The sequence below is a fragment of the Lagenorhynchus albirostris genome, chromosome 16 (assembly GCF_949774975.1).
Source record: "Lagenorhynchus albirostris chromosome 16, mLagAlb1.1, whole genome shotgun sequence".
NCBI classification, from domain to species: domain Eukaryota; kingdom Metazoa; phylum Chordata; class Mammalia; order Artiodactyla; family Delphinidae; genus Lagenorhynchus; species Lagenorhynchus albirostris.
Window position 1 is genome coordinate 77,735,183 of NC_083110.1, and position 17,561 is coordinate 77,752,743.

General features: G+C 50.2%; 1 protein-coding gene across 11 annotated transcripts in view; it reads right to left on the minus strand.

Moving 5' to 3' along the window:
- UROS (uroporphyrinogen III synthase) overlaps window positions 1–17,561 on the minus strand; it is a 34,739-nt gene that overhangs the window by 6,578 nt on the left and 10,600 nt on the right. For 2 of the 11 annotated variants that reach the window (XM_060126592.1, XM_060126588.1), the window contains exons 2-8: window positions 12,880–12,968; window positions 12,617–12,700; window positions 10,874–10,970; window positions 7,950–8,024; window positions 6,226–6,300; window positions 1,440–1,520; window positions 534–619 (exon numbers count right to left, since the gene is read on the minus strand). In XM_060126592.1, the coding sequence (XP_059982575.1) occupies window positions 534–619; window positions 1,440–1,520; window positions 6,226–6,300; window positions 7,950–8,024; window positions 10,874–10,970; window positions 12,617–12,700; window positions 12,880–12,968 (587 nt within the window). Of the gene's footprint in view, window positions 1–10; window positions 456–533; window positions 620–1,329; window positions 1,521–1,544; window positions 2,244–6,225; window positions 6,301–7,949; window positions 8,025–10,873; window positions 10,971–12,616; window positions 12,701–12,879; window positions 12,969–17,561 lie in introns of those variants that run through there. The other 9 variants (XM_060126585.1, XM_060126590.1, XR_009536144.1 and 6 more) reach the window with 8 other exon arrangements.

Below are 17,561 nucleotides of genomic sequence, written 5' to 3' on the forward strand. Positions count from 1 at the left end.
ACTGGCCCACCTGGCCTTTCTGAAAGCTTTGGTTTGTGCTAACAGGGTCTCCGAGTACCAGCCAGGCATTCAGAAGCCTGTCCTGGGAGAGGAAGGGGAGGCGTCTTACTGGATACAGATGTGGAAAACCTCAATCAGCCCAAACAAGAACCGTGCACCCTTCTGACTGAAGCCTCCAAAGGTTCCCGCGGCCTCCCAAATTCAATCCAGACTCCCCCGTGGGCCCTGAAGGCCTTCCCAGCGTGGGCCCAGCCCCTCTCCAGCCTCTGCCCTGCAGCTCCACCAGTGCCCCACACCATGAAGCATGACATCAAGCCACTGTTGACCCCAGGCTGTGCAAAGGGCTTTGTGTAAATTATCTCCCTTAATCCTTGTAAAAACCTTAGAGATGGGTCTATTCCGACTTCCCAGATACAGAGATGGAGCCAACAGATGGCCTCCTCAAAGTGGCACAGCTGGGGATGGCAGAACCAGCGTCGGGAGGCCTGCGCCCCTCTGCCCTGCCCGCCCAGCTCCCTGGAAACCCCACACACCTGCTGGGAATAGTAGCTGTTGAGGTTCCCCTGGATCCCTGGGTGTGGGATCGTCTGGTAGACGGTTAAGCTCTCCACGGGAATCCCTGGACACAATCGGGACACAAGCCAGAAGACAGACTTCACTGCCCTGGGAACACACTGCAGGGCACAGGTAGTGGAGACCGCCCGGTGCTGCAGGACCCTCCCGGAACAAGCCGCCGGGAGCTGAGAGGTGTGGGCTCAGTGCCAGCAGACTCGGCCGGCCCTCTGCACCCTGCTTAACACTGTGGAGTGGCTCACGCGGTAGAGGCGGCTGAGATGGCAGAGGAAGGATGAGGATCCCGAAAACTCAGCCTTCCTTCATACCACAGACGCCTTTTGTTCCCGTGTTTGTGTGGGTTGCCCGCGGGATTGGCCCGGGACGCTCCCCCACGGATGCTGTCCGTGTGGAATCCCACACTGAGGGCCAGGGCTGCAGGCAGAGCTTGGAGGGAGTTTTACCAGCCTGCGGGCTGAAGCCACGAGCCTACTAGGGCCTGGACACCTTGGTCCCTGGCACCTTGGGATGGAGCCCGGGGCGATGGACTTGGAGCGAGCCTAGGTTGGCTGGGCTGGCGGACGCTGCTTTGAGTGCGTGATGAGATCAGCTCCACGCTTGGACTGGTTTCCACAAGTGCCCGCCCCAGGGTCGCCACCATGTCACTGCCCACCCGTCCTCCCGGGGAAGGCTCCGTGCCCCTCTGCATGCTGCCAGCTGAGCTGAGCGGGTGGATGGGAGCGGATCTGAAGCAGGAGGGAGGACTGCACCCTGCACCTTCTGGCCTGGCTGGTCCATCCCAGGCCTGCTCTCCCTGTAGGTCCCCAGGGCTGACACTCCGCCACCGCGAAGGCTCTCGGTGGACCCCAGAGAGGAGGGGGAGTCACCTTTGTCCTTGAGCATTTTCGGCAGGATTTCTCTTTTGAGGGTTCCACAGGGAAACAGAAGAGGCAGTGCTGACGACTCCCCTGCGAATAAACAGGCAGACTCTGTAGATGGAGACACAGCCCCGGGCCCTGCCCTGCGTCTTTGGTTCCAGGACCGTGAGCGGGAGGAAGCTCAGGGGGGGTCACGTGGGCAACAGCGCTAGACTACTAACATCCGCAAGAGCCCGGGGCTGCTGTCACCCCTGCTCCCTAAGCCCCTCCCGTCGTGGCGGCTCCGGGCAGCAGTCACCACTTAGAGTGCAGTGACCAGAGTCAGGTTAGAGGTCAGGCCTGGTGGTGGCCTTGGAGCAACCGTTTCTGCTTCTGGAGGAGCCCGGATGGGCCGGGAGGCGTTTGGAGCCTGGGCTCCCGCTGCAAGGAGGCAGGAAACAGCAGCCGCCGCAGCGAAGACAAGCTGTAAGGACGCTTCTCGGCCGCCAGGCCAGGAGCCCGAGGGCCGAGGGCCGGCCGCGCGGGGTCCCAGCCTCTTGTCCCCGCGCGCATCTCCGCCCTGGGAGACTCAGCCGCAGGCCTCGCTCTGCAGAGCCGTGGAGACAGCGTGTGAGACACCACCTCCCAGCAAAACTGATGGGCGGTCAGATGGGAATCCTCCGCACTGCGAGAACAAAGCACTTTAGTGGAGGCGACCGCTCTCCCCTTCCGTCTGTCCATCAGATGTAAGGAGCTGGAGCGAGTGCTGGTCAGGCACAAAGACGCATTTCCTCACATCTGGAAGATCTCTCTGAACACATCCCCTTTCGGTGCCTGCAATCAGAGCGGGGAACAAGCCAAGCTCTCCCGCTCCAGCACCATCTCCACGAAGGCCCAGCTAAACAACAGGAATGACTGTAGGCGTCCTTATTTCAAGTTGTCCACTAATTACAAACCAGCGAGTGTTTTATTTAAACGGCTCTGTAAGTATCAGTACCGACATAAAAGAACACAAGCAATTGGAAAACTTTTAAATATACTGTAGATAATAGATGCTCACCGCTTTCTCTTTTCCAGTGTGAGGAAGTGTTTTCACGCAGTATAGGTGCCATCCCTCGTGACACACTTTCAAAGCCATGACCAGGTGCTATTCTGAACCAGAGCCCAGGTGTCCCTCCAGTGTCTGCGTGTCCGTGTGTGTGTTTGGTGGTGGGGTGCCCAGGAGCCTAGGGGCCAAAGCGGCTCCCACAGACCCTTCCCAGCACCTGCTGTGGGGCAGCTATAGGGCAGCAGCCAAACCAGGGGCCTACTTTTCCTGCAGCCTCAAGCCCAGGGGTGTGCAAGGGGCTTCCGGAAGATTCCACAATCGGCCCTTCACAGCCTTTCTTCTGCGGGTCCAGCAGAGCACCGAGCTGCTCATCTGTGTTCTCTGACTGCTGGTCACTACTAGGGAGATGGGGAGTTGGACGCACATCCTGGTGCAGGGCAGGCATCTTTTTCCCACTGCACCCCCAGTGCCCGGTGGAGAGGCAGGCCGAGCAGGACCAACCAGCTCAGCTGGCTTCATGGCAAAGCACCAGCATAGCAGCCCAAGGGAGGAAAACCTGAAAATGTCCTGGTTGAGACCTGCCGCAGGAGAGGAGAGACATCCCGTGACTGTACTTCCTGGGTGCTAACCTCCTCCAAGAAGCCAAAGGCAAATAATCAGCACTCCCGAATGGATTATGTCCTGAGCAAAACTCCTCGCGGGACTCTTCCATGACTGAACAATGGAGCAGATTACCGGGTACATTTACGGGAAACAAACTCTGGTGGATGAGGACCTCTCTGGCCCATCTCATCACCATGTGAACTGACAGCATCTCCAAAAACGGCATAGCTCAACCACCCAACCCTTCCTCTTTGTCATAAGATCGTTTATGGAAAATAAATGTTCATTACTTTAAAAAAATTTCCTTTTTGGGATGACCTCACTGCCTACTGATTTTTAACCCAAACAGGCCAAAGCTAAATAGGCCAATGTAAAAGCCGGTTGATTACACAGGGGTGAGAGGTGAGGTGTCCCCAGGACGACAGGGAGTGACAGGGGCCCGGCAGGGGTCTAACCCGACGCGGGACGGTGAACCACGGGGCTCAGACGCTCTGCTCCGCGTTCCTTTAACGGGAAGGGGGCCTGGCCCGCTGGGCTGTCGGGCTGAGGACAGCAGCTGTGTTGAAAGTCCTAAGAGGATGTTATGCAGCTGGAGCGGGAGCTCTGTACACAGTCACTGCTGGTGATTAAGAACTAGACTGAGCACGTAAATGTCATTTCGCTGGAGGAGATGTGAGTGTCTGTAGAACTCTCACGCCCTCCAGGACTGCGATGACCGCGCCCTCTCAGGCCTGCTGTGAGGGAGGGTCCAGTTGTGCAGGCGGTGGGCACCTAACGTAGGTAATTAGGACCACGAGACTGACTGGGTGACAGAAGGAGAGCCCAGCAAGTGGGCGAGGCTGCAGGGACGAGCCCTTGGTCAGCTCAGCGCAAGTCCAGGGGGACAGTTCAAATAACCCGCACAATCTGTCTGCCTCTGACACCCTCCCCCTCCTTCGCTCTCTCTCAAAATGTTGAAATTGTCTTCTACCTTGGACCACTTAACTTGTATTCATACTTCCTTTTCCCTTAGCGGAGATATCCCAGGAGGGAAGAACCGTCTGTCAGAACGACGAGCTTTCAGATTAAATGAGCTAATAGCTTTAAGCGCTTATAACAGTGCCTGTGACAGAATAAATAAGTGTTTAAGTAAAATAAATAAGCAATAACTATGAACTGGCCTGTTTACTCCAAGCACTGGAAGTAGATTCCTGGCTTTTAAAGATCAAGCTTCAGAGCGACTGGGGGAGAAAATCATTAACGCCTGGGGAGAACCGAGGAGAGCGTCCTGCCAGCAGTCAAGACGGACTCTCATGTGGTTGCTATTCCAAGTGCGAACTGAAGACTCATTAGGACCCACGGGGTGGACACGGGCCGTGCCGTGTGGAGTCTGCCCTCCCGCCTGTCCCCTCCCAGCTCTGGGACCTTGGATGGTCACTCGGTCCCCGTAGCCTGGACAACAGCACCATCGAGAAGAGCGCTGGGTGATGCTGGGTGCCCCTAGGCTGCCCCTGTGGTGCCTGAGCCGCCAGTGACGGCTGAGCTGTGGCCTGTGCCTGGTGCGACGGGGGAGCCACATTTTTATTTCGATTAATTTAAATTAATTTAAATTTAAATAGGCACATGTGGCTCCTGGCTGCCATACTGGACTGTGCAGCCTGCAGTGGACGGTAGTGAGGACCAAATGAGGCGAGGCAGGGGGCGCGCCAGGAACACGCTGACCACCCAGGAACGTCTCGTCCTCGATGTTAACACAGCGCATACAGTGGCCCAGGAAAGAGGAAATAAAATTATTCTTAAAAGAAAAGTGGAGAAAGGAGAGCCAACTGGGAACCTGGGAAGTCCCTCTGCCATCCCCTGCCTGAGCTCCAGGGGGCCTGGTCCACGGGGAAGTGGAGGATGTGCGACTTTTTCAGGTCCAGCTCCTAGGGGTCAACAGAAACACACGAGCTCGAGAACCTTCACCAACAGCACTGGCTCGTGACAGGAAGGCCTCCTAAGACCTTAGAGATCGTTACCTGGAGAAGAAATGTTCTTACACACCATGCCCAGACACAAAACCACGCACCACGGTCCCAGAAGCCGTAAAAGTTCCTGGTTAAGGTGTCCTTGCCCCCTGCCCACCCTGAAACCACCACCCCAGGGGCAGAGAAGACACCCCTCTCCTGGGACCACCTCAGAGCAAAACCTCAGGCGTCAGCAGCCAACCTGGCCCTGTCTTCTAGCTCAGCAAGCTCTAGAAAGGGTCTGCAAACCGCAAACCCAGGTCAGAACCCAGCCCATGGTCTACGGCTGCTCTCGTGCTACGATGGGCAGAGGATGTGGCCGCAAAGACGGCGTATCTGGCCCTCGCAGACAGTTCCACACCCCCTGACCCCGAGGAGCGAAGCTCTGATTCCCTCTCAGTGACAGAAGGCAAGCTGGTTCTGTGTCATCTTTCACGTGGGGGTCTGATGTCACACATCTCTCAGGGAGGGATCCAAGTGACAAGGACACAAGAGCACGTGTGTGCAGTTGGATCAGACGTGTAGGGGAGAGGCTGGGACACACAACTTGGAGGTGGGGCTCCCCTGCAAGTACGTATCGAGGCTCTCCGTCCTCTCTCTCGGAGAGCTCTGCTCCAAAAATCTTGGCCCATGTTTGGTCAGAAGCTGAAACTTTCATAATTAAAGCTTAATCCTTATTTAAATACAAGTATCCCCAGAACCCTTGCCATTTTAAGTCTCAGCCCATATGCTGCCCAGTGATGAGCTTATGGGGGGCTGAGTGGGCTCTTTAGGGGGAGCGGGCTTTGTGGGGGGCAATTCGGACAGGGAAGAGACTCCTACCAGGAAGGCGGGGGGCCGGCAGACAGAGGGACGGCGCCAGCAGCTTCTGCTGCTTCCACTCCCCTTACAATCCCTGCAGAGGGTCTTGCTTCTGGTTTTGTCTCCAGCCCTTTTATTCTGTGTCACGTTCAGGTTGTCTCAAGTCCCTGGGTGGAGGGGGTGGAGGGCAGTAGGCTGGATCTCAGACCAGCACAGACAGATGCAGATACAGGGCAGCCACGGTCTTGGAGCGGCACACACCCATCAGCCACAGTATCAGCATCGTCACCGAGGAGGTGGCCCTTTCCCGAGGTGCTGGTTGCGAGACCGACCAACAAAAATAAATGGGCTTCATTTGGGGCGACCTTGTTCTACTTACTAGAACAAATGTACTCTGCAAGCTTTTCTGCATTTCCACAGTTTTCTCCTTCTGTATGCAGGCCAATTTTATTCACTGGAAAACAACAACAACAAAATATATTTCTTTACATGGTTATTAAAGTCCTGTTCCTGTGTTGTTTTTAAAATGTGCAAATACAAAGGCACATGCCTTACAAATGACATGGAGAAAGTCTCCCCTTGGAGGCTGGTGTAGGGAGACGAGAGGGAGCTGGGTCCCAGCCCTGCCCTCCCTAGGCCTGTGGCTTTGGATGGTAAGGCATCATTATCAGCAACTTAGTCTCAAAAGGTTCAGGAAAAATTGTTCCTTGCCTTGTATTTATAACTTATCTGTAAGTTTTCTTCGAAACAGCTTGGACAGATGTTACCAGCAAAGGGATTAGTGGGCCAAAGGGTACAACTATTTTGGCAAAGCTTTTGAATACATGCCAACCAAGTACTTCTCAAAAGATGTGAACCAAATTTCAATGCCATTTAGCAATATTTGAATACATTTGTTTCACCGCACCCTTATCAGCAGCATTATATAGTTAACTAATTACTTTTTGTAAACTTAAAAAGGAAAAAAATCATGTTTTAAACTGAACTATAGTGTTCAATGAACAAAGCTAAGTCAGTGTGGAAGGAAACCTCCTCTTTTCCTTCTCTGCTCTCATCACCACACGTCTGCACTCTGGTTACCCAATGTGTGGGTTTTCCACACCAAGCAATTCTCCAGTTCTCAGCTAGGTGTCCTACAAGTGAACTCAAGTCTGACACTCTCTACTGGGAGGTAGCGTCATATCCCGAGGATGGAAGGCTCAGTCCCACAGACTGCTCCCACTTCAGACCCAGGTCTCTGTTTGTGCTTCTGACTGACCAGCTCTAAATCGGAGGTTCTCACAACCCACTCCTTGGGTTGGATCATTTGCTAGAACAGCTCACAGAACTCAGGAAGATGGTTTACTAACTACTGCAGATTTATTACAAAGGATATTTCAAAGGGTGTAAATGAACAGCCAGATGGAAGAGGTGCAGCAGGCAGGTATGCAGGGAGGGCCTGAGCTTCCATGCCCTCTCCTGGCTCCAGCCTCCCAGCACCCTCCGCATTACTGTCCTTCTGGATTTTTATGGCGGCTTCATACACAGCCATGATTGATTGATTAATTCAACCTCTGGCTGATGTCTTCTCCCTGGAAGTAGGAGGCAGGGAGGGCATGAGGCTGAAAGTTCCTACTCTAATTGGAGGATTGGTTCCCATGGCAACTAGCCTCCAATTTAAGGGGCTTTCCAAAAGTCACCCCATTAAAGTCAACTCAGGTGGAGTTGAAAGAGGTTTGTCATGAATAACAAGGTACACCTTATCTTTTTTTTTTTTTTTTGCAGTACGCGGGCCTCTCACTGCTGTGGCCTCTCCCACTGCGGAGCCCAGGCTCTGGACGCGCAGGCTGTCAGTGGCCATGGCTCATGGGCCCAGCCGCTCCGCGGCATGTGGGATCTTCCCAGACCGGGGCACGAACCTGCTTCCCCTGCATCGGCAGGCGGACTCTCAACCACTACGCCACCAGGGAAGCCCCACCTTATCTTTTTTAATCACTCAGGAAATGCCAAGGGTTTTAGGAGCTCTGTGCCAGGAACAGGGACAAAGACCAAATATATATTTCTTATTATAATCACAATATCACAGTCATTCTTTGGTGTTTTATTTGTACCTTGACTGCTTACCTAGAGAAGCAGTAGCATTTCCCACCACATACACTGACTTAGCATTCCATTTTTCTTGCAGAGACTTTCTCCAGACTGTAAAACATGAAATTTGATGTGAGTTGCAAATACCAAAGCGGCCATTTGGACTGCTGCCCAAGGCTGTTTGTTCATCCTAAAAAACTTGTGAGCAAGGAAAATTATTAATAACCAAATATAAAGAACAGCATCTCAAACTAAAATCCATTTTTATATTCTGTCCATATTCTGCAGGCAAATTTTTTAAAATCACTTTGGCAAATGTTTCAACATGCCTTCCTTATTGAAGGCATTAAGTATTAAATCACTTCCATAGTTGGCACTAGAAGGATTTTTAGTGCATGCTAGTAAACATACCTTGAAGAATTAATTTGCATGGTAATATTAAAATTCAAAAATCTGGACTTTTTTCTTTTTTTTTTGGCTGTGCCACGCAGCTTGCGGGATCTTAGCAAGGGACTGAACCCGGGGCCATGGCAGTGAAAGTGCTGAGTCCTAACCACTGGACAGCCAGGGATGTCCCCCCATAATCTAGACTTTTAAAGAAAAAATTACTGGTCGTGAAAAAGAGGCAACTTAAATGTCTAATAAAGCAATATGACTGGTTTTATTCGGGATATAAATCTGAAAGCAGTCAAGAAACTGTCGTCTCAGATGGGAAGGCTCATTTATCTATTAGGTCAAGGAAGAGAATAAATATCAGGTTCATAAACAAACACAATTTAATAGAGAACACTATCATTTGATGACAAAAAATAAACATCTTTAAATATGGATTAAAGAAAAACCAAGAGAAAGTGGATAGTATAAATGTATCACAAGGCCACTTGGCATTCAACATCCTTTTAGAAGATAAGGAAACATTAGTTCTTCCTTCCTAAGATCTCACTATGAGTGTAATTTTCCCTTAAATTCAATAGTGTTACTCTACCCTTTACACTCCTGTGAGAAATTCCCTTTAAAAAAGCGATAAAAGACTGAGTTTCACCTTCTTTCCTTTCCTACCCCACAAACGTAAATAATATTTATTTAAACATTATCTACAGCATGTGAACAAACCATTCTCCAAGCATCATAGTAGATATGAGTTGGAGCAAGCCCTGGGTGAAATCAGAATGCCCGGCTTCAGAGCTGACTCTGCCCCTTAACTTGGGCTCCTTCCTGGCAAGTCAGCTGACCCATCTCCTCTGTTTCCCTGTCGAGATAACGGGGATTAACTACACCTCTCCTGCCTGTATTCATAGAGTTGTTGTAACAATCAAAATAAGAAAATGTATGGACTATATTGTACACCTGTAACTTATATAATATTGTACACCAACTATACTTCAATCAAAAAAAAGAAAAAAAGAAAATGTATGGGAAAATGCTTTTTAAACTATAAAGCATTATAAAAAGTTATGGTGTCCATGCTGGGGATTTTTTCTTTTTCATCATCTTCATCCTCAAAACACATACAAAAGGGAAAGCACAACTGTGAGACCAAGATTCCTGAAGCACCACTGGGAGAGAATACACACGCTTCTCCATCTCGAGTCTTCTTTCTCCATTTTGGAAATAACAGTACTTCCGGTTCTGAGTTGCCTTGAGGATTGGACAGCACAAGTCCTCATCCCTAAGAAAAGCGTTAGACTTTCTCCTCAATAGGAGGTAACTGCGTATATGAAATCACCGAGTTGGTGATTGTTTTGGCTATAACGAAAGCCTAATTGACTGTAAAGATAATGACCACTCTGCACTGTCACTTACTCAGTGTCACCACGCACCAGGAGATGTCCTGAATGCTTCACTTGGGGACTCAGACTCTGCAGCTAGAATCATAACACTGTGACTTACAGACCGTGTGGTCTTGGAGCGTTTCATGCCCTCTGCTCCACAGGCTCCTCATCTGTCAGGTGGGGTACTAACCATACCCACCTCAGGGATGAAGCGGCCAGGACCCGGTCTGACACACAGTAGGCCCTAGAGAAGCTCTAACTAGTGGTAGAAGTGACGATCCTGGGATGCAAGTATTACTGTGCCCACTTTACAAACAAGGAAACTGAGGCTCAGCGAGGTCAAGGAAGCTGCCAAGGTCAGAATGGCCATCTGAGGCCAGGCCTAACTGACTGCAAAGCCCTTTGATAACCACCCGTCCCGCTGCCTCCCCCTGTTAGTATAACTGGAGCTGGTCCGGCCTGACAGACTGGCTCCAGGGCCTTGGACAGGTGCTGACTCTCCCCAAGCCTCAGCATTCTTATCTGTAAAATGAGGACCATGGTAGGTGAGCCTCTGGCTGGCCCAGGATTGAATGAGATCGTGAATGTCAAGCTAACATAGAGCCTGGTATACAGCAGGCACTCCACACATGCTAGCTCAAAGCTGTCTGATGGGGCAGACTACGGTGGTGTTCAGTCTGAGAGCCGGGCTCTGACAGAGAGGGAAGGAAGCGAGAAGGAGGCCTGAGCGGGGTCACATCATCGAGTGCTGGCTCGGCACACACTGTTCTCATGTGCTGCTGGACCTTCCCATCGTCCCTGTGAAGAAAGACACTGGCGCCCATATACTATGACCACCTGGTGGGTGCACATGGAGACCGCCCACAGTGGCACCCATCTGGGCATTTAGGAGGTAGCACCGTCTCCTACCTCCTGGTGACACAGTGCCACGAAGCGCTCACCCCGGTCAGAAGGCTACCATGTAACATGTCATTCTGTGTGGGACACTAAGAAACAGCTTAGAAGAAGGAATTTCATCTTCTGCTCCCTCCAAAGGTTCCAAAAGCACGAAGTAACTTGGTACCTAAATAGTTTTTGACTAAAAGTCATTGCACTTTCTCAAACCTGAAGTCCAGCTATTTCTGGAATCTAGTATCACCAACAGGACAAAGCAAAGTCCAGTGGCATTCACAGCAGACCCACCCTTACCTTCGGTTTTATTGTCTTTCTCCAAACACAGCTCCACTGCTTCCACTGCTCTGGGGCTGGTAAAAATGAGGCCCCCGTAACCTTCAGGGTGAGACAGCTGCACACCAAACAACAGCAAAGGCATTTTATATGACAGTCAAGTTCAACATTTTCCAGAATTCTAAACGCTTCACAATAGTAGCAGGCAAACTAATTCCATCCAGCCATCCATCCATCCATCCACTCAAGACATAGCTTACTATGCGCCTGGAACTACTCTAGGCCTTTAAGGACATACAGGTAAATTCACAGCATTTCCCTCAAGGAGCTCACAGTCCTGGGGAGGGAGAGGCCAGTGTGATGCAGGGTGGCAGGTGTAACGGAGCCAAGGGACAACGTGACTCAGTCTGGGTGTGGCTGGGGTGCAGGCAGGACAGTAGACTTGACCTGCATCCATAAGAAAGCAGGAACATTCAAGGAGTGATATCCACGCTGAAGCCCTGGTTTTTGAGCATAAAAATGGTGATAAAATCTATTGAACACGTATTCTGAGCTGGGCACTGGGCTGTTATACACATAATCCTGCACTGAATCTGTGAAAGTGCCCTGTGAGACGCGTGGCACATTTGCATCGCACGGATTAAGACACAGAGGCTTGGCAAGGATAAAGAACTAGTCCAAGGTGAGGGGCAGAGCCGGCACTTGAGCACATGCCCCTACAATTCCCAAGCCCGTGCGCTCGCTCACTGCCCAACAGGAGCTTCAGAGAGGGAGTCCAGGAAGCCCCTCATGAAACAAACTGGCTGGGGGTGATGGAGAAGCTCCCACAGAGACTCTAGTATTTTTCTGAGCACAGGGGCCTAGCAAAGATTTCAAATGATGAGCTCTGGTTCCCTGTTAAAGCTGCTTACGGAAGAGCATGCGATGTGGGTCCCTTATACATTCCTCACAGCACACAGACCCAGGGCAGATGCCAAATCAATGTTTGCTGAGTAAACTGTTGAATGAATAATTCAATCTTCAGCTCAGAGCGAAGGGAGATAGCAGAGAGGTCCTCCGCAGAGTGACAGGTGGGCTCTGACATGCAGAGCACGGGGGTGAACCTGATGCTCACAGCGGCCCGGGAGCCCGGTGGGCAGGGCTGGGCACACCAGTCCCACGAAGACGCCCTGGCTCTGGGCCCACGTGTCCAGAACGGTGCCCCCGGGGAGATGTCCGATGACAGGGTGCACACTGATGGGGCCTGGGGTGCTGGGTCCTGAATCTTTAGTCGGAAGCATTTGGAGGGCTTTCCTGGGACTCTCCCTGGCCATAACTATCGCTCCAATACATGGAAGCAGTCCCAACTCTCCCTCTTATCTGCTGGAGAACTCCGCCAAGCTGCCCAACCTGGGGAGAAACAACAGCTCTTCTGCACTTCGCTGAGGTCAGGGGCGTGGACTGAATGACAGGAGGAAGGTGAAGGGTCTGCGTGGCCAAGAGCAGCACAGGCTTGGTGCCTCAGCATGACTGGCTCTCCCGGGCCTCCTTACGGGCCCACCTCCAGGTTGGGTGGCTTTCTGGGGCCGCTGGTAGAGGCTCGGGCTGAGGATCCAGTAGCAGCCAAGTCCTGGAGCAGGTGAGCTCGTGCCGTCCTTGTTTTACAGTTGGGTAATGAGATGAGGGCTAGCAAACGGGTCCTTCCCCTAGAATTCTGTAGGAGTCTACAGAAACCAAACGTGTCTCATTCAGAAACGATGGTGCTCAGACACTGATGAATCTTACCTTCTCCAAAAAACTGGGAAGAGACCAAAACTCAAATGATAAAACAGGGATCAAAGTGGCTTCGAGTCCATATAATCCTAATTCCTGCAGGTAAAAGAATATGGTTTTGAATTGGCCAGGGTTGTTTGGAAAATAAGGAAAAGGTCCTATTTCACAACTTATTCTGCGCCAGTTCCTCAGAGTTTTAGCAGATGGACCCTCCCCTTGACTTCAATCACAAGGCAGTGTTGGGCTTTCGGGGACCAGGTGTGTCAGGTACTTACCCGGATGTAGGGATCCTGGCCACAGTCGTCCTCCTTAGGGTCTTTCAGTAAAAGAACCTTCATTATTGCCTGGCAGTCTTTACCGGGTGCTGTGACAGAGCAGGGAAACGGATCTTAACTAGATCTCAAAGCCTCTTCCTAAGCAGTGTCAGCTGGGCTGGGCTCCAGGAGCAGGTAATCAGCTGCTGGCTGAAGCGGCCCATCCCTCGCACACAATGGCTTGGCGTTTATGGGCTCGTTCCTTCTGGAGACCCTGTGTCACCGATAAGGCCCAGGGACAGCATGCTGGCACCTGATATCACTTGGAAAGGCAGATGAAAGCCATTAGGGAAAGGCAGTGTCCTAGCTAAACATTTAAGGCTCACAGAAGAGAACTGATGCAAATTCTGGGTTGTATCTGTGACAAAGATAGAAATGAGCATCTTATATTTTAAGGAAATAAATAATTACTTCCATTTCAAGATAAATATACTCAGTTGCTCATAAGCTCTTTAGGAAATGACTATACTGACTCTTCTATTTCTCAAGTGATGTTTTATAAATGTGGTCGAGTATCATGAGAGGATTTTTCAAAAATTTTCTAACCCAGAAACCAGCTGGTTGATATTTATCAAAAGGCTTCTATACTTCATACCCCTTCTTCCTATAATTTCACTTCCAAGAATAAATTCTAAGGTGACACTCATATATGTGTGCAAAGATTAACATAAAGATATTCATCCTGGTCTTCTTTTTTTTTTAATTGACATATAACATTGTGTAAGTTTAAGGTGTACAATGTGATTTAATACATTTGTATGTTGCAATATGATTACCACTGTAGCATTAGCTAACACCTCTATCACCTCACATAATTATTTCTTTTTTGTGGTGTGAACAATTAATATCTAGTCTCTTAGCACCTTTGAAGTTTATAATACAGTACTATTGACTATAATCACCATGCTGTGCATTAGATTCCCCCCCACCCAGAACTTATTTAACTACTAGTTGCAAGTCCGTATCTTGGTATTCTTTACAATTGCAAATAACTGGAAACAATGTAAACATCTAACAATGAGAGAATGGTTAAATAAATCATGGTACAGTTATATGAAATCATTAAAATATTCATAAACAACTTAATTATATGGATTATTTAATCACAAAGTAATGTTAAGTTTAAAAGAACAGGATTCAGAATTGCATTAAGGTACCATTTACAGATTTTATATATACACATATATGAAAGAATATTCTTTGGTGGTAGGTTAGGGTGATTATTTTCTTCTCTACCTCTTTCTGTTTTACCCCCCAATTTTTTACAATAAATATTAAATTCCTTTTGTGTCAAGGAGGTAAAAGCACATTATAACCATCCCCAAAGCCTCAAATCAAATACTGTCGAAGACCTGCAAGATAAACTGTGCTGGAAATGCACAAGTAGCATTAGACTACCAGTTAGTGACTTAATAAATATTATACAGTGGTTGGCAGTAGTCAGAGAAAGTATATTGCTTGGAGCAGAAATGTGTTAACTCTGGGAGCCATTACTTATAAATTATTACTGAACATACTTCTGGAACATTATAATATCTGTGGGACATCTTAGGAAAATTGTCTCCAAATGAATTGCTTTGTATCTAAGCAACCAAACTGGGGTGAACTGATAATAATTATGAAATCAAGTTCAATTAATGCTGCTGTCGAGCTGTTAGCTAGAGAGAGGGGGCATTTGGGGAAATGGGCAGTAGCATCGTTTCTATCATTTCCTGAAGTTATTCAGAATGTGCCTCCCACAGAAATCAGCAATCTCCCTTTCAGTGATGGTCACTGTTAGGTGTCAGCTTGGCGAGGATGTTTTCCCCATTTATTCACAAATGCTAACCTAGGTGCTGCTGGGCAGGTATTTTAGAGATGTGATCAAGTCGACTTACTGAAAGGATCACACAGAACAAACAAGCGTTTAGGTGGGATTCAAAGAAGGAAGACACTTATTTTCGTTCTGGTCCCAACCATTTCAAACAAGGCTGTGGACAGATGGTCTCACGTGGAATTGCGTCGGTACATCCTGTTAACTCCGCCTTCAACATGAATCCACGGTCCAGCCGCTTCTTAGCTTCCCCGCTCCTGAGACCACGTGCACGCTGGCTTTTAGCAAAAGGGGTGATCCTTGGTAATCAGCGAGGGCCTGGTTCCGCCAAAAGAAAGGCCTGAAGAGCAGAACCGAGGTTTCCTCGAGGAAGGAGTCTCGCCTGTGGCCACAGCTGCAGCCCGCGCCCTCGCCTGGCCCGCCCTTCCCACCAGCTTGCAGGGCGGGTTCCTGCCCTGCCTCGCCAGCCCTCCCGGCTGCACAAGGCCACTCCTTGCACTAAGTCTCCTGACATATATCCCCTACTGCTCTGCTTCTCGGTGGAACCCTGACTGATACACCTTCCAATCTGGGGGCTCCAGGAGTCTGGCATGTCACTAAGTGGCAGGTGGAACTTGGCATTTTCTGCATAAATCCTTCTGCGGCGTGCAAAGCAAGCAACTATTGTGGGGATTAAAAAGTGGGAGCGTAATGCTGTGAAGCAGGCATCCTGCAGCCACAGACCCCTACTCAGCCTTATCCTATTCCCCCCACCTTGGTTCTAGGTTCCAGGATACACAGCCCCACGTTTCCAAAGCATCTGTTAGTACTACTTTCAGATAGCAGGAGCCAATCTCTCACACAAGTGTTTCTATAGTGGTCTCAGGCAGTGACGCCTGGGACCTCCCTCAGGGAGGTGCGGTCTGCATTATTTGTTGGAGGCGTGGACAAGTTCAAGCACTCCAGGCTGTGAGGTGACGTGGCAGAGGTGACTGGGGTGTGGGTTTACCTCTCCAGGGCGACCTCTCTGAGCAGGAGAATCTGAGTTGAGATCTGAAAGGTAACAGCAGGGGCAGAAATGTTCAAGTGTCAGAAAGGGGCTCGGGTGTCCCCAGGAGAGAAGGGTAGGCGTGGCTCAAGCGCGAAGGATAAGGGAGGCTCTGGCTCCATGAGAAATGGGAATCCACTGGAAGGTTGCAGCAGGAGCGACAGCGATGGGATCTACACTTCAGAGAGACCTCAGGCTTTGGGGCAAGGCTAGCCACCACAGACTAGGCGTGCAGGTGGTCTCAGAGCAGGGAAGTTAAGAGGCTGGACCGTGGATTCACACTGAAGGCAGAGCTAACAGGAGGTACAGACATAATTCCATGTGAGGCCGTCTGTCCACAGCCTGGTTTGAAATGGTTGGGACCAGGATGAGAATAAATGTCTTCCTTCTTTGAGTCCCACCTAAACGCTTGGTTTGTGCTGTGTAATCCTATCAGGAAGTCAACTAATATTCCTGGACAGTTACTGTGAACCAGGCTCTGGGTATATAATACGATTCCTGCCCTCGTATTAATGGGAGGGTAAAACAGATACACTACAAATAAGTAAAAATAGTGACAGAGTCATAGTGCAATGAGCGTTATGAAAGAAAAGTCAGGATGCTGTGGAAACAACTGGCAAGTCTTATTTGGACTAGGAGGGGTGGCAGGGATTGCCACTTGCCCCCGAACATCCACTCTTCCCTTCTCCCTCATATGAATGGAGCCCCTCATAATAACGGGGCGCGTGGTTGCCCAAGATAAAAACGTGTAGCGGGATGTGGCCAGGTGACTAGGTTCCGGCCGACAGGATGGACGTCGAAGGGACGTGCACGCTTCCAGGTCCTGCCTTAGCAGGAAGTGCTGCGCCCCTGCCCTCCCCTTCCTGCCTCCTGGCTGGCGGGAATGCGGGCCAGGCGATCAGCCCCTTCTACTGCAGGGGAGGGTAACACCCTGGGGGTGATGGAAGGAGCAGGACCCCTTTGTATGGCAGAGGCACCAGTCAGCCAGGGCTTTTACATCAGAGAAAAGGAGAGTTCTATCCTGTTTCAGCCATTGCTATTTGGATTTCTGTTAGAGCAGTGGAACCCATATCCTAACTAATACAGAGGCCAGAATAGCTTTCTCGAGGACCTAATGCTTAGACTTAGACGTGGTGCCTGAGTAGGATTAAGCTCCAAGGTTGGCATGCCTGAGGGGTGGGAGAGGTCTGCGGCAGCTGGAATGTACGGGGGAGAGTGGGGAGACAGGCCTCATCCGGTCATGTTAGGGAGTTTGGGTTTATCTTAGTTCCAGTGGGAGGCGTCTTGCTGATGGATTTACTTCTCCTCTCCTTCCCTGGTTTCTGCTCGCCCTTTTCTCTTCCCCTTTCTCTCTGGGGCAACACAAGGAGGGAAGTGTGGGGTCACAGAACAAGCACAGGATGAAGGGCCAAGAGACCAGCTTTACTGTCCATGATGTGATCTTTTCTCCCCTGTCAAATGGGAATAAACTCTGCCCCACCAAGGCCGCTGAGTGACTCAAAGGAGATAACAACAACAGCTACCCAGTTATTGAGCGCTTACTACATGCCAGAGACTGTTCTAGAAGCTTTACATGCATTAAAGCTACGAGGTTTATCCCACTTTATAGATGAGGAGACTGTGGCATATGGGGGACAAAACTCACCCAAAGTCCCCGGACCAATGAGTGGCAGAGCTGCCACACTCAGGCAGCCCAGCCCCAAAGCCTGTGCTCTCACCCCTGCACTGTGCTGCACACCCAAGTGCTTGGGAAGACAGAGAGGTAAAAAGACATAAAGGACCTCCCTGGTGGCACAGTGGTTA